The following is a 17,533-nucleotide window of genomic DNA, read 5'->3' as shown; positions in this document are numbered from 1 at the left end:
AATAATCATAAATCTGTTTCATTGATTAGAAAATAAGATTCTGAAAGATATTTTTTTTTTCTTCAGATTTGCTCCATAGTTAACATGAATACAAAGAATTGTTAGCTGAAAATAAATTCTTTATCTCATGAAAGGGAATAATTAATTAAAAAATCATTTAGAGACTACTGCACGTATACTTTTGACTTTTTATAAGTGGTGCCCATATCAATTTGCGTATATCTAAAATAGTTCATCATATATTTACTATTTTCTCTCGAATAACTCATGCTCATTAAACCTTAAACAGATTCACTGATGACTATCAAATGTGTTTATATAATAACTAGCAGTTGTAATCAGAGGCGATGGATAGGTTGGTCTATAGCCTATAACTTCAATAAGATGCGTTATATGTACTTTGTCAGTAAAATTTTATATTCTTCTATCTTGTTGTAAAATCATTCTAAAAGAGTTAGTTAAATATATCAAAAGATGAAGCAAGAACAATAAAGAGATAAAGAGACAAGAGAAGAGAGATTTCTTATTCATCTAAATGTGTTCAAGTGTGTTCAATATGAATTTCTATGCCTCTATTTATAGTGGTGCATAGAGGCATATAAAAGGGTAGATATAAATATGACATTCAACATATGAGAATGTGGGGAAGATCATGGGTGAAGTGGGAGACATTACATTAAACCTTTGAGATCATGGAGGAAGTGGGAATTTATTTCTAGAGTGGTGGGCATCCACACTTATTATTTCATAACACTCCCCCTTGGATGTCCATGTCTTAATAGATGATGTGCTCCGTTAAAACCTTACTAAGAAAAACCCAGTGGAAAAAAATTCTAGTGAAGGAAAAAGAGTACACATATCTCGTAATACGCATTGCTAGCTGCCTCATTAAAAACCTTGTCAGGAATACCCAGTGGGACAAAACCTCAGCTAAGGGAAAAAGAGTACAGCGCGTATTATACTCCCCCTGATTAAAGTATCACTTAATTCTTGGAGACAACACATCCCAATCTTGTATACCAACTTCTCAAATGTCGAGGTTGGTAATATTTTAGTGAACAGATCCATTAAATTATCAATCGAGCGCATTTGTTGAACATTTATTTCTCCTTTCTGTTGAAGATTATGTCTGGAATTTGACGAAATGTGTTGTATTATGCCTCCTTTGTTATATCCTTCTTTCAATTGAGCTATGCAAGCTTGCTTTGTAAGTAGCTATCACCTTGGCAGGACTTCAATAAGTATCAATAATTGACTGCCATATAGAAAGTCATAATGTGCAGTATCCTTACAAGCAAATCGGTAACTCGCTTTGAAGAACAAACTTCATATAATAATAAAAATAATGTCCTTCATTTTACATAACCAACAAAACCTTGATAGTATTTGTTAGGATAAACAAATTTATATTATTAATTTCTTTTGCAGTATGCAATATAATATACTCATCATTATAATGAGGTCAAAATGATGTTTATTTACATTTAGCGACATCACAACCATGGGGTACTCAATAGAATTGCTTTAACCTATATAAAGATTTGTTGAAGCTTTATTTTCGTAAACCTTAAATGCTTCAAACCAATTTAAATCCCTACGGATTTTCTTTCGTTGTCTATATAGCCATATTGACAACAATTAATTATACGCATTCAAAATTTTCATATATTTCCAGACTGATAAGAAACCTCATTGCATCCACCACAGGAGAATACATACATCTCCATACAATAATGTCAGGACTTTTGCGAAAAATCTTTATGCCCCAAGGCACAAGCCGTACTTGATATTTACGGTTTTTATTTCTCATTTTACTTTTCGCACAAGAATCCATTTGTACCCCCACTGACATTATACCTTGAGGTCCTTGGACTATAGGTCCAAAACATCACTATTCCAAATGAAAAAAAATATACTTTAAATGTGTATTTTATTTGGCCAATCATTATATCTGTCCATATTCTTTGTCAGATTTGAATTCAAGATCCTCATCACCATTATAATGTTGAGCGCTACATTATTTCAAAGATACCGTCGACGGTCATTTGATATCGATTCCAATGGGACATAACTTATCAAGATCTCTTCATTTTTTATCTATTTCAGGTACCTGAACCTTTCTCAAGGTTTTATGAAGGTTATATCGTGGTGCTCTTTAGAGCACTTGCCTCATTATATGACCATCTTAATCATTTGCTCCTCTCCTTCTTCAAGAAATTTTACTTTTGGAACCGATTGGTCTATCGCCATAGACTATGTCCTTCAAGGATTTTAATTCTAACTAGAGCAATTGCAGCTGGAATATGGAATATAATATTCACTTTTGGGTCAGCAAATGTGTCTGGCAATCGACTTGAATTATATTTTGTACGAGGATCATACCAGTGATAATTCATTACATATACCTTATTTTTCAGCCGCTTATCATCCCTGCCCCTAATGCTAGGTAATCTAACATTTACCTCCCAACCTTATTTGGGACCCATCTATGTGCGTTGTGGTGGAGCAATTAAATCATATACCGCACATTCAAATTCCTAGATGGGAATTACTTGGTTCCTGACCCTGAACTAATTGTGATAGGGGAATTATCATAACTTCTTGGCTTGATGCATACAAGAGCTGCTTCATATTAAATAACATATTTCATCCAAAATTTCTTTTTGGGAGTTTTGTTCTCTTAACCAATTGTTTAGCTATAATTGGAGGTATACAATTTCTGCTAAACCAACTTGGATATAAACTAACATATCAATATACTTTTCATAGTTTGAAATTGTGCTCTTTATTTAATAATTTGAGCAAACAACCTTGCAAAAATCAAATTGCAAGTTGATATCAATGCACATGAGACCATAACATAGATGCATCTATTAAAACCATATAATTATAAACCGGTCCACATGGCAGATGACTGAGGCCCATATATATATATATATATATATATATATATATATATATATATATATATCACCTTTTATACGCTCCAAAATCATGGGATACAATCCCAACCTTAGCTGGTAAATTAATCAATTTTTCATCATGAGAACAAGCAGCACAAGAGAATTCTTGAAGAATTTCTTCAAAATATAACCACATAAATTCTCAATTATTTTCGCATCACATTAGAACCGGGATGGTCAACAGGTCATGCCAACCTTCATAGCATGTGATTCCATCATGCTTATATTTATGTGGTACAAATTCAGAGAAAAAACGGACAACATTTCACATACATTTTGTTTTCCGACTATAGATGTAGTAATATGAAGATATTAAACCTTCCCATAATTTATAGTCTCAATATAATTCATTTCTGGCCAATGCCTTTGAAACTTAAAAAGTTTCTTTTGAGACTTACTACAACACTAATATTATGGACAATTTCATTCCTCTGGGTAGTAACATATTAGTTTTTCCAAAGCTCCCAATTAATTATGTACACATATTTCATAATACCATCCATATGGTGAACATCTCCTTTTAGGGAGTAATTGTCATTATCGTCATGGTCAAAACCTTTATATGCAAGATTTATTTCTTGCTTTTACCCTTTGGTAATTCATGATAAAACACACCACAATATTTATGACGTACTAAAAGTACGTGACCAAATTAAATGACCATTTATGCCAAAATATTTTCTTTCTATTTATCTCAAATCTTCCGTAGAGGTGAGTTGTGGTATTTGTTCAACCATACATAAGCATGTCCTTATCCATAATTTTTATCGCATCTTGACGGAATCACTTTCACGATGCTTATTACAAGTCACATTCTCGTCAAAGAATTGACTATAACCATTTGTTCGTGCTTCATAAATTTTCCTTATAAAGCCCATTGTCATGCCTTGACATTTATCATATATATGTATGACCCACCTCAACATCACTTTGAAATTGTATTCTTTTCTTTTGATGGAGAATTTATAAATTGTTATCAAATTAGGTCGCACGACAACCGCGTGCCCAATGACCTTTCATACCATATTGATGACAAAAATTACCTTCACGTTTAGAAGAACCATTTTGAAAACCCACAATGTTCTTTCTCTTATATTACCACAATGATGATTAACATTACTTTGTCATTTGCCACGCCCACGTTCATTCGTTTAACCACTTATTTTCATTTAGACTTATTATGTACTGCTTCCACATTCTCCTCGCGGAATGGAGCATATTAAGTGGGACGCGCTTCACGATTTTTCATCAACTACACATTAGTTTGCCTTAGTCATCATGATTTCATCAATATAGTGCATTGGGACTTGAACCCAACGTCTTATCCATATAAAGACATGTTAGGCCATAAATCGATGGGACTCGAACCCAACATTTTATCATCATGGTGCATCGATACTTCTAACCCGATGTCTTATCCTCTTGGGGTGATGGGACTTGAATCCACTATCTTATCCACCAGCAATGGCATAATAGGCCAAACTGAAATTATTTATTTAACACTAGATGGCCTATGCCCGTGTTGCGCACGGGCCCAACACTTCGGATTATAGTGTATCTATGTATATGTAGTTGTGTTTAGATAGTGATAATATATATATATATATATATATATATATATATATATATATATATATATATATATATATATATACACACACACTATGTTATTAATATAACATTGTAGTTTGTGCTCCGTATCTAAAACTTTATTATATTCATGTTTGCTACGAAAATTTATTAATACTTTTTAAAACAGAAGACTTGTTTAAAAGAAAACTATTTTTCTCTCTTTGAGATAAAATAATAGCAATATTTAAGCATCAGTTGATACTTTCAATTTTAATTCGATTAATTTAAAGGTGTAAAATACTTATTATTTTTTTTATCAAATTTTGATTTGGATAATTCTAATTCAAATTATTAAATTATTTTTACATGTTTAAAACGAAACAAAGTAGAAATTGATTTTCTATTTAAATGAAGAAATGCTACTCCCTCTGTTTCAATTTGTTTGAACCTATTTCTTTTTTAGTCTGTGCCAAAATGAATGACCTCATTCCTAATTTGGAAACAAATTCACTTTATGAATGATTTACAACCACACAAATTTTCAAGGCTTATTTTGAACCACAAGTTTTAAAAGTTTCCCCTCTTTCTTAAATGTCGTGCTCGGTCAAATGGGTTCATATAAATTGAAATGGATGGAGTGTTTTTTAATTTTTGGTAAATATTCTCGGTTTAGCTCATTTTACTTATCATGTTGTCTTTTGCATGGTTTTTTAAGGAAACGTGAATTAGAATTATAATTTGACTAATTTACCTTATTCATTATTTGATCTTCATTTGATATTAATCTCTTTTCACATTTATTAGAGTAAGAATAAAAATAAAAAAGTAATTAAATTGTATCTTATTTTTTAAATATATATATTTTAAGTATATTTATTTTAGTAAACATAACAAATAAATGACATGGCAGAATAGCAAATACAGCAATTAAATATTTTGAAGAAAAGAAATAATATGGGGTCCATATTTTTTGCTGTGCAATAATTTCATTTGCTCTCTCTAATGGGTTAATATGCATGTGGCAATGAATCAACTATAATTGACTTGATGGGGATACTTTGGGAATTACTTGAATTTTGTTTGATTTTTTAATATATGGGGTGCACGTTTTTTTTTTTTTTTGACGTTGCCTTTTGTTTTTTAATATGGGGTATATTTTTTTTCATGAGTTTGGAGAGGGTGGGTCCACCTTTTTTTTTTTAATATTGCTTGGCGTTTTTAGTGTGGGGTCCACCTTTTTTTTTCTTTTTTTAAGAGTGACTGACGACGAAGCACGAGTAAACCAATGCTTCTATATAGTAGAAAAATAGAAATACAATAAAGTATTTCTATCTACTTTTTAGAAGAGTTGGTAATATAAAGTATAAAACATTATTTTTTTGCCCTTAAATAAAAAAGTGGGTGGGACCACAAAGGATTTTTTTGCCCTTAAATAAAAAAGTGGGACCGAACACAGACGACGATCTTGCCTCTATAAACCGGCTCTTCTATATAGTAGTAATAGTAAAGTAATACATATAATTTTTTTATCAAATTTTGATTTGGATAATTCTAATTCAAATTATTAAATTAATTTTACATGTTTAAAATGAAACAAAGTAGAAATTTGATTTTCTATTTAAATGAAGAACTTCTATTTTTTAATTTTTAGTAAATATTTTTTGTTTAACTCATTTTACTTGTCATGTTGTTTTTTACACGATTTTTTAAGGAAACGTCAATTAGAATTATAATTTCACTAATTTACCTTATTAATTATTTGATCTCCATTTAATATTATTTTTTCTTTTATGACATTAATTTCTTTTCACATTTATTCGAGTAAGGAAAAAATTAAAAAGTAATTAAATTCTATTTTATTTTAATATATAAGTATTTTAAGTATGTTGTTGTACAATAATTTCATTTGCTCCTACTAATGGGTTGATACACATGTGGCAATGAATCCATCATTATTGATTTAATTATTTAATTTTTGTACTATATAGAAGAGTCGGTTGGCTCAATTTTTTTTTTTACCATTGTTTGTTTTTTTAATATAGGATGCACTTTTTGTTTTTTTAATATTGGTTGATTTTGTTAATATGGGATCCATTTTTTTTTTCCCGTGAGTTTGGAGGTGGTGGGTTCCATTTTTTTTTCTTCTCTTTTCTTTTTTTAGCACTGGTTGGTGTTTAATATGGGGCCCACATTTATATATAAGTATTTTAAGTATGTTGCTGTACAATAATTTCATTTGCTCCCACTAATGAGTTGATACGCATGTGGCAATGAATCCATCATTATTGATTTAATTGTTTGATTTTTGTACTATATAGAAGAGCTGGTTGGCTCAACTTTTTTTTTTACCATTGTTTATTTTTTTAATATAGGATGCACTTTTTTTTTTTAACATTGTTTGTTTTTTTAATATTGGATTCACTTTTTTTTTTTTTAATATTGCTTGATTTTGTTAATATGGGATCCATTTTTTTTTTTCTCGTGAGTTTAGAGGTGGTGGGTTTCAATTTTTTTTCTTCACTTTTTTTTAATACTGGTTGGTGTTTAATATGGGACCCGCATTTTTTTTAATATTAGTTGTTGTTTAATATATATGGGGCCCACAATTTTTAAAAAAAATTGGAACGGACGACGAAATGTTGTTAGAACGGACGACGAAATGTTGAGCCAACCGACTCTTCTATAGGTCGCACGACAACCGCGTGCCCAATGACCTTTCATGCCATATTGATGACAAAGATTACCTTCACCTTTAGAAGAACCATTTTGAAAACCCACAATGTTCTTTCTCTTATATTACCACAATGATGATTAACATTACTTTGTCATTTGCCACGCCCACGTTCATTCGTTTAGCCACTTATTTTCATTTAGACTTATTATGTACTGCTTCCACATTCTCCTCGCGGAATGGAGCATATTAAGTGGGATGCGCTTCACGATTTTTCATCAACTACACATTATTTTGCCTTAGTCATCATGATTTCATCAATATAGTGCATTGGGACTTGAACCCAACGTCTTATCCATATAAAGACATGTTAGGCCATAAATTGATGGGACTCGAACCCAACATTTTATCATCATGGTGCATCGAGACTTCTAATCCGATGTCTTATCCTCTTGGGGCGATGGGACTTGAATCCACTATCTTACCCACCAGCAATGGCATAATAGGCCAAACTGAAATTATTGTAATAGGCCAAACTGAAATTATTTATTTAACATATCTTGACAATGAAATCAATCATGATGGAAGAAAAACTTAGCACATCTTCCAAGAACACTTGGCAAACCTTCTAACAATCTGTCCAAAAAGAACTCCAAATAGCGAAGATTATCAAATCTAAAACAAAGTATAATTGCATGTTTCTAGAAGAACAATATAAGGTAGTACCTGCATCAGATATGTATATCACTTTGCCTTACTAGTATTTGAGTCTTCATATTCAATTATTGTGAACCAATAGGAATAATAATTTATGCACCAAAACTTCTGTTTGAATCACCAACTTAATGATACACCAAGAGACTGGAGAGTTCTCAAAACAATTAATCAAATTTGTCGGCTCCACAATAAACTTACTAATGATAGTCATTTACGAATATTCCTTTACGATCTATCCCTATTTTTAACAAATTGAGATACTTAACTTGAACCTCAAAATATTGTTACTGTTGTTACAACCTGATATTGGCCAAATCTGCACCCCATATATGAAAGCCAAATTATAATTGAAAAATCTTTTAATTTTAAAACAATATTCTCATACACAAACAAAAATAGGGAACCACATAAAATACTATCATGCATCATATACTACCCTTCTTGTTATTGAAAGCATTACCTGGAGCAATTAAACTAATCACCTTTTTCATGGTTGGAAACGGTTAGCATGCGAGAGGCACTTACCAATTAACGGTTTGCATTCCTTTAATTTATGAGCTTCCAATTATAAACATATATAACCAAAATCAATAAAGTATTTAACTTACTTGTTATGACATACACAGTTGTGTCCTATTAGAACTTGTGAAATAATAACAATTGGAATTTGATGATACAGGGGTAACGTGAAAAATATAAGAATCATTCCATACTACTTTTCCTTCTCAGTATGTCAATCAATAAATGATAAAGACAATACTATGAAGCATGGGAAAACAGTCAAACTTGATAACCTTAAATCAGGGACGAAACTTAAGAATATTACCCACTACGTTGATGATCATTAGTAGAGACTCGTGCTGATAACGTGTTGTAAAATCATTCTAAAAGAGTTAGTTAAATATATCAAAAGATGAAGCAAGAACAATAAAGAGATAAAGAGACAAGAGAAGAGAGATTTCTTATTCATCTAAATGTGTTCAAGTGTGTTCAATATGAATTCCTATGCCTCTATTTATAGTGGTGCATAGAGGCATATAAAAGGGTAGATATAAATATGACATTCAACATATGAGAATGTGGGGAAGATCATGGTGAAGTGGGAGACATTACATTAAACCTTTGAGAACATGGAAGAAGTGAGAATTTAGTTCTAGAGTGGTGGACATCCACTTTTATTATTTCATAACATATCTGAAATTAATTTATTTTCAATCTTTTAAGATGCAAAACCATTACTACTAACTACTATTTGTACAATATTCCTTTTCTGTCACCATTAATAACAAAGTCGACATTTTAAAAAAAAAAATTCAAAAAGAAGTCGACATTAATATCTTTTTAGTTTTCTAAGTGCATCCTGGCACATTTTAATGCTTTTTCAGTCTTCGTGACTATTGCAACCGAAAATAATTTAAAATATGACAAAGTTGGTATGTATGCATTAAATCTCCGAAGAGTATCACTAAGGCATGTTTCTTGATTTTTTGGTAGTCGAGCAGATGGGGGGTAACGGACCATCAAGGAATGTGGTGAAATTGATAAAATTTCTACACGTTTAAACAAAGGTCTTGAATAATAGCAGAACTAAAAATTTATACAAGATGATTAAAAAAAATACTAGAATTTCACTTTTGAAATTTAAACTATGTCTTAAAGTAATTTTTGAACCCCTTTGCGAATGCACTAAAATCTTCCCTTATGTTAATAGAATTCAACAGCTCATGCACAACCAAAAAATTCTCACTTTTTGTCCTATTTGCAAAATATAATTTTCCGATAAAGAGGATTAAGTTGAACAACTTGGCGCTACATAGCTCCACCCCTGGTCGGGTACGATGAATTTCCTAATAAAGAGTGCTTCCTCGTTAAATATGTTTTACGCGACGGGAATTTTAATTAGTCGGGTTAGTGAGTTTCAGAATATACATGATGATTGGGGTTGAGGGCAGAGGCGGATTTAGGATTTAAATTTTATACGTTCAATCTTAAGATTTTCGAAAAAGGGCCAAATATACCCCTGTACTATGAGAAAAGGGTCAAATATACCCCTCGTTATACTTTTGGGTCAAATATACCCCCGTCATTATAATTTGGAGCTAAATATACCCCTCATCTGTTAAAATTATCCGATGTGGACATCTCATCCTACTTGGCTGCTACACATTTGATGAGGTGGATGTCACGCGACATGTCACCTCAACACCCTTAATCCATTTTACCCCTTTCCTCTGTTTATTTTTCCACCACTAAAATTTCTTTCCCCTCCACCACCATTGCTACCATTACCGCCACCACGACAACTCTCCATTTGTCCCTTTACAAATTTCTGTAGGAAGACTGATAGAAGTGTTTCCCAAATCTAGTGTGATGTATCGATAGACTGAAAATACAAGTGATATAGGTTAGACAGTTGAGCCCCCCCCCCCCCCCCCCCCCCTCCGCCCCTCTCCCTCTTTCTCTTCTTGTTCAACTAATTTATGGTTCAACGGAGGACAAGACTCTATAGTCTGGTGAAGCTATAGGAGACAGTGTGATATGCCTTGCAAACTGATCATATATGCTGCAAGGAAGTTTAAATGATTGGACTGGGAGTAGGCATGTTCAAACTCTCTCTCTCTCTTTTTTTTTTTTTTTTTTTTTTTTTTTTTTTAGTAATTTTGGTGCATATAATTTTTTTTTCAGGACCTTGAACCTTTTGTTTTTTTTTTGGTTTTGGAAATTGTAATTGATGAGGATAAATTTGTAAAGGGACAAATGGAGAGTTGGTCGTGGTGGCGGTAAAGAAAATTTTAACGGTGAAAGAACAAATAGAGAAGAGAGGTAAAATGGGTTAGGCGTGTTGAGGTGGCATGTCACGTGTCATCCACCTCATCAAATGTGTAGCTACCAAGTAGGATGAGATGTCCACATTGGACAACTTTAACGGATAAGGGGTATATTTGATCCTAAAGTATAATGGCAGGGATATATTTGGCCCAAAAATATAACGAGGGGTATATTTGGCCCTTTTCCGTAAGATTTTTAACATTGAACCCATTATATTTTCAAAATTAGGGGTTCATATACACTAATTATTGCAATTTTAATAATTTTTTACACATAAATTTAAGTTTCGCAGCGAAAATTTAGGGTTCAGTTAATGCCTACCTTGTAGGCTAGATACGCCTCTGGTTGGTGGTTTGGGGGGGGGGGGGGGGGGGGGAGGAGCGGCGAGATGTTTAGGATTGGAACGTATATAGAAAACTTTCAGCAACTATGAGGTCATAATTAGACAGTTCATTTTCCCAACCAAGAAATAAACATTTCTCCTGGTAGCAAAATGGTGGGAATATTTACAAGTTTTGATCAACTTCCAGAAGATATAATCATGGAGATATTCTCAATTCTGCCTGTGAAATCTATACTGAAACTCAAAGCTGTCTGCAAATACTGGTACTTACTCATTCAAACTCCAAATTTTATTATCAAACACTTTTGCCACAAAACCAATCATGCAATTCTATTTGTTCATATCTATTTCTTGGACAAAAACCAATTATCTCTCTCAAATAATGAATCCCCTTTACTCCAAGATTTTTATCTCCACAAATCCACTTCTTTAAAGCCAGTGATTGGCCCCTTAAATGGCCTCTTTTTTGTGCACAATCTTGATAAGAATGAAATGGCTCTGTGGAACCCCGCAACAGAGGAAATCAAGAAAATAACAATATCAAGTCCACCTCTTTATCCTTCGCTCCCGTATCAGATTCTTCAAAAATACAATACTTCTAAAGGTTCCGCCATGCACCCGGCGACATTTTTGAAGAGTTCGAGCAACACAAATTTTAACCTATGTTGCTCGGACTCTCCAGAAATGTTGTCGCACCCGTGTCGGATTCTCGAGAAACACACTGCTTCTGAAGGTTCTGACACACACCCGTCGATATTTTTAAAGGGTCCGAGCGAGAGAGATTTTAGGTCTTATGCTCATCATTTTGGTTTTGGAATGGACCCTTTGAGTAAAGATTACAAAGTTGTATGGATAAGAGATTACTTTTGGAAAGAAGAAACATTTACAAGAAGTGCATCAGCTGTTGTTTCAGTGTATAGACTAAGTACTGATTCTTGGAGGCATTTTGAGGACACTACATTTTTGAGTAGTCATATAGTTATGTCATATTTTGATTCATATCTTGATGGATTTTATTACTGGAAGAAAATTGATGCTGAACAGAACTGTGAAATTCTTGCATTTGATTTTAGAAATGAAACGTTTCAAGTTATACAAACTCCAGATGTGTTCAATTCAAATTTGGGAACACTTGGTTTGTATGATGGTTGTGTTTCTATGTTCTTTCATTTTGTTGTTCAGAGCAAAACATGTATTGAGATTTGGGTGATGGAAAGGTTTGGATTTTGGACTAAAAGATTGGTTCTTGAATCACCTTTGATAGTTAAAAGACCAATTGGATATGGTGTCAAAGGGGAGATTTTTCTTGAAACTACATCATCAAGTCTTACAATGATTGATCCAAGAACACAAGAAATTGCTAAGTTCACTGAACCACTGGGAAATAATGGCTACTCTTTGCAAGTTCTTGGGTACAAGAAGAGCTTAGTTTCCATCAAGAAATTGACCAGTTGTAACTTAACCAGAGTTCTTGAGTTCGAACTCTGAGAATGGAAAAATTCTGATAAGGAGCACTTCCTCCTTTAATGAATCTTACGACGTGAATTTAAATTAGTCAGAACACTAAAGCGAGCACCGGACATTGGGGCAAGCAAAAAACACTTGCTATGATTGATTCAAGAACAAAAGAAATTATTGAGTGCCTTGGAGGCTTAACCATGTGAAACGTCTACTCTTTGCAAGTTGTTGTTGACAAGAAGAACTTAGTTTCAATCAAGAAATTGACTAGTAGTAACTTGAGAATAAGCATATTATCTTCTGGCATTTTCTAGTAATTTTACTTTCTTTCACCTTTTCTTAATCTACTTATGGTTGTTTTCTAGGTGTACCATTGCTCATTAATTACACTGGTCCAGAAAGGGTACATAATACAAAATATTAAACGTGGAATTCATGATGATATGTTATGAATTACTCCATTATTTTTGTGATAATTGAGAACTTTCCAAGGACAGTTATTGCATGGGTCAAAAGTCGGCAAATAATGTGCTTGTTCTTCTATCCTTTTCATACTTAAATACTGCACTTTTCGTTTGCGGTAAATTCTAAGTTGCCCTCTTATCCCTAAATCAAATTTGAGTTATTCATTAATAGTTAGTGAAGAAAAACATGTTATCCACTCTTTCTGTAGGTAATAATTTATTTCTTTGCAAGAAGGCTAAATTTCGATATTTTTCTTGTACGTTGGAGTATTAGCATGCTTTTTTTTTTTTTTTTTTGATAACCAAGAAATTGTCGAGAGTAGGTGGTACACAATTTATAATAGGTTTGCCTCTAATTGTCTTCACTTAGAGCCCGTTTGGATTGGCTTATATGTTGCATATAAGTTGCTTATAAGCTGTTTTCAGCTTTTTTGAGTGTTTGGCTGGCCAGCTTAAAGTCATTTTGTGCTTAAAATAAGCTCAAAAAAATAATTAGGCCCATTTGACTTAGATTATCTAAAGCAGCTTATAAGCTGAAAACAGCTTATAAGCCAAAAAAAATAAGTTAGACTATCCCAACTTATTTTTTTTAGCTTATAAGTCATTTGCAGCTTATAGGCATAAACCCATCCAAACAGGCTCTTAATTGTGAGACTTTTTATCTGCAAGAACCGACAAATCCCGCTGCACTCTTATTACTAAACTAAAATTTGAATTGTTTATCAATAGTTTGGAATTTGGATTAGTTAGAAAAAGGAAACATGTATTCATAGCATTAACCAAATGGTAAAAATGAAGGTCAAAAGAAGGATTGGAAAATAATGAGAGAAAAACTTGAATACCTCAAAACACACTGACACACGTTACAAAGCCCTATTTTTTAGTAGTCTATCTAACATTTTTTAAAATTTTAAAGTTTGTCTTTCGATGTATTGTACATAAACGCACACAAAAAGATTGTATGTTTTTTGTATTTTTATTTTTGGGAATCAGTGTGGAAAGAAATACAAAAATGGAGTGTGGAAAGAAATACAAAAATGGAGAAACGACAAATCTGCATTTATGAGACGGCCCTTTATTTTTAATATATAAAAAATAAAACTTTCTACTAAGTCTACCACATTTATTGCTCGAGGGCCTTAAGGATTAAACAAATTGAAAAATTAGTGATGTTTACTGAATATCTTCTATCAAATTGCATACCAACAGACAACATAAAACTTAGTAAAAGAAGGTCCACATCCATAGATATATATTATGTGAATATTTGAATAATATTTTGAAGATTATTTTCAAATAAATGTTTGTTGTATAATTTGCAGATCCATCATTTCAACTTTAAACTTGAATTAGAAAATTTAAAATTCTAAAAATAGGTTTAAGGAGTACTCCAGAGTCCTCCACTTTTTTTTTCCACACTGATCTCCAAAAAGAAAAGAAAAACATCAAGCTTTTTGTGTACCTTTATGTAATTAAATATCACATTGAAAAATCCAACTTCTAGCTAAAAAGCAAAGAAGACCTCAAAACATGTGTCATTTTGTCTTTGGAGGTATTCAAGTTTTTTGTCTCAATATTTTACCATTCTTAATTTCTTTTGACCTTCATTTACCATTTGGCTTATACTATGAAAACAAGAAGTTATCACTGTTAAAGGTGAAATGGTGAAAGTACAAGGGAAAAAACATGCTAATACTCCAACATACAAGGAAATATATAGAAATTTAGCCTTCTTGAAAAAAAAAAAATAGGATAGCTTAGAAAGCCTAAAGGGAAGTCTAGAGCAACGGTAAAATTATCTTTGTGATCTAAGGTCACGAAATCAATCCGTGGAATCAGCCGGCGATGCTTGTGTCTTGATAGGTTGTCTAAGTTACATCTTTTGGGGTACAACGCTTCGTTGTAACCGTGTGAATAAGAAATGTTTCTTGCACCGGACTACCCATCGTAAAAAGCATGCATAACTAACTAATCCAAACAATTGACCAATAACTCACAACCTTATGCCACTAGATCTAGGAGATCTCGCCATATATAAAAAAAAAAATTAAGAAAAATCATACAGTAAATATATGTCAAAATAATGTTTTAACTAAGTAACACTACAAGAAAATACAGAAGATTAGATGCTTCTCAAGTCACTACTAGTCAATTTCTTGATGCAAATTACGTTCTTGTGAACAAGAACTTGCAAAGAGTAGCCATTTCCCCAATGGTCCAATGAACTTGGATAAATCATGGCAAGTTTTTTGTTTTTTTTCTTAACCGTTCGCCTGTACTCGCTTTAGTATTTTGACTAGTTCAGATTTGCACTATATAAGATCCATTAAAGGAGAAAGCGCTCTATACCAGAATCTTTTTCATTCTTAGGCCTCGAATCCGAGACCTCTAGTTAAGTCATGGCAAGTCAATTTCTTGATGGAAACTAAGCTCTTCTTGTAACCAAGAACTTGCAAAGAGTAGCCAAATCCCCATGGTCCAAGGCACAATCATGGCAAGTGTTTTTGCTTTTTTTTTTTTTTTTTTTTTTTTTGTTTCTCACCTGATGTCCGGTAGTCACTTCAGTATTTTGAATAGTTTAGAATCGCACTATGTAAGATCTATTAAAAAAGGAAACGCTCCATACTAGAGGATTTTTCTATTCTTAGTGCTTAAACCCAACCTCTAGTTAAGTTACAACTGGTCAATTTCTTGATGGAAACTAAGCTCTTCTTGTACCCAAGAACTTGCAAAGAGTAGCCATTATTCCCCAGTGGTTCAGTGAACTTAGCAATTTCTTGTGTTCTTGGATCAATCATTGTAAGACTTGATGATGTAGTTTCAAGAAAAATCTCCCCTTTGACACCATATCCAATTGGTCTTTTAACTATCAAAGGTGATTCAAGAACCAATTTTTTGGTCCAAAATCCAAACTTTTCCATCACCCAAATCTCAATACAAGTCTTGCTTTGAACAAGAAAATGAAAGAACATAGAAATAGAACCATCATATAAACCAAGTGTTCCTAAATTTGTATTGAACACATCCGGAGTTTGTATCACTTGAAAATCTTCATTTCTAAAATCAAATGCAAGAATTTCACAGTTGTGTTCACCATCAATTTTCTTCCAGTAATAAAATCCATCAAGATATGAATCAAAATAGGACATTACTATATGACTACTCCAAAATGTATTGTCTTCAAAATGCCTCCAAGAATCAGTACATAGTGAATAAACTGAAACAACAGCGGATGCACTCCTTGTAAATGTTTCTTCTTTCCAAAAATAATCTCTTATCCATACAACTTTGTAATCTTTACTCAACGGGTCCATTCCAAATCCAAAATGATGAGCATAAGACCTAAAATCTCTCTCGCTCGGACCCTTTAAAAATGTCGACGAGTGTGTGTCAGAACCTTCAGAAGCAGTGTGTTTCTCGAGGATCCGACACGGGTGCGGCAATATTTCTGCAGAGTCCGAGCAACATAAGCTAAAATTTGTGTTGCTCGGACTCTTCAAAAATGTCAATAGGTGCATGCCGGAACCTTTAGAAGTAGTGCATTTCTGAAGGATCCGATACGGGAGCGAAGGATAAAAAGGTGGACTTGGTATTGTTATTTTCTTGATTTCCTCTGTTGCAGGGTTCCACAGAGCCATATCATTCTTATCAAGATTGTGCACAAAAAAGAGGCCATTTAAGGGGCCAATCACTGGCTTTAAAGAAGTGGATTTGTGCAAGTAAAAATCTTGGAGTAAAGGGTATTCATCAGTTGAGAGAGATAATTGTTTTGTGTCCAAGAAATAGAGATGAACAAATGGAACTGCATGATTGGTTTTGTGACAGAAGTGCTTGATAATAAAAGTTGGACTTTGAATGAGTAAGTAACAGTATTTGCAGACAGATTTGAGTTTCAGTATAGATTTCACAGGCAGAATTGAGAATATCTCCATGATTATATCTTCTGGAAGTTGATCAAAACTTGTAAATATTCCCACCATTTTGCTACCAGGAGAATGTTTATTTCTTGGTTGGAAAATGAACTGTCTAGCTAATTGCTTGCTGTTGTAGAGTTTGCTTAAAGTCTTCTATTTATTTGTTCAAATCCCTAACCCGTCCCCCCCCCCCCCCCCCCCCCCCAACCCTACGTCCATGCCTTTTTTAAAACATTTGATATTATCCCGCTAACCCGACTAAATAAGATTCCCGCCCGTAGGACCACTACTAAAGAAACGAGAATTTTCAAGGACTTCCGATAAAAAATCATCTAAATTTGGCTTGTCGAGAACGTTTCCAACAGATTTTCGCTTGATTTCGTTCTCCGTTGAAAATTTTCGTTTTTTTAATAGTGAACACATTTAAGGAGGAAGCACTCTTTATCACGAAATTCTCCGAACCCGAGAGTTCAGGGGTAGAGGTATGTAGAGCCATGGGGTTCAATTGAATCCCTTTTATATTGTGCAAATACAACAAAAAGTTTTTCTAGTTGTATATGAATTGTAGGACAAGGGAGGATTTTGGTACATTGGTAAAGGAG

General features: G+C 33.0%; 2 protein-coding genes across 2 annotated transcripts; one reads left to right on the top strand and one right to left on the bottom strand.

Moving 5' to 3' along the window:
• The first annotated feature begins 11,245 nt into the window (after positions 1 to 11,245).
• Positions 11,246 to 12,583, top strand: LOC132633968 (F-box protein At5g10340-like). Its single transcript, XM_060350314.1, has one exon. The coding sequence runs from the start codon at positions 11,246 to 11,248 to the stop codon at positions 12,581 to 12,583; it is 1,338 nt and encodes a 445-aa protein (XP_060206297.1).
• A 2,382-nt stretch (positions 12,584 to 14,965) lies between these two features.
• LOC132629866 (uncharacterized) lies at positions 14,966 to 17,099 on the bottom strand. Its single transcript, XM_060345262.1, has one exon. It carries the CDS (start codon positions 16,995 to 16,997, stop codon positions 15,669 to 15,671), a length of 1,329 nt encoding a protein of 442 aa, XP_060201245.1. The 5' UTR covers positions 16,998 to 17,099; the 3' UTR covers positions 14,966 to 15,668.
• Between the last annotated feature and the right edge of the window lie 434 nt (positions 17,100 to 17,533).

Source organism: Lycium barbarum, chromosome 3 (genome assembly GCF_019175385.1).
Source record: "Lycium barbarum isolate Lr01 chromosome 3, ASM1917538v2, whole genome shotgun sequence".
Classification (NCBI taxonomy): domain Eukaryota; kingdom Viridiplantae; phylum Streptophyta; class Magnoliopsida; order Solanales; family Solanaceae; genus Lycium; species Lycium barbarum.
Note: the sequence above shows the minus strand (reverse complement) of the source record. Positions and strands in the feature narration are given on the sequence as shown.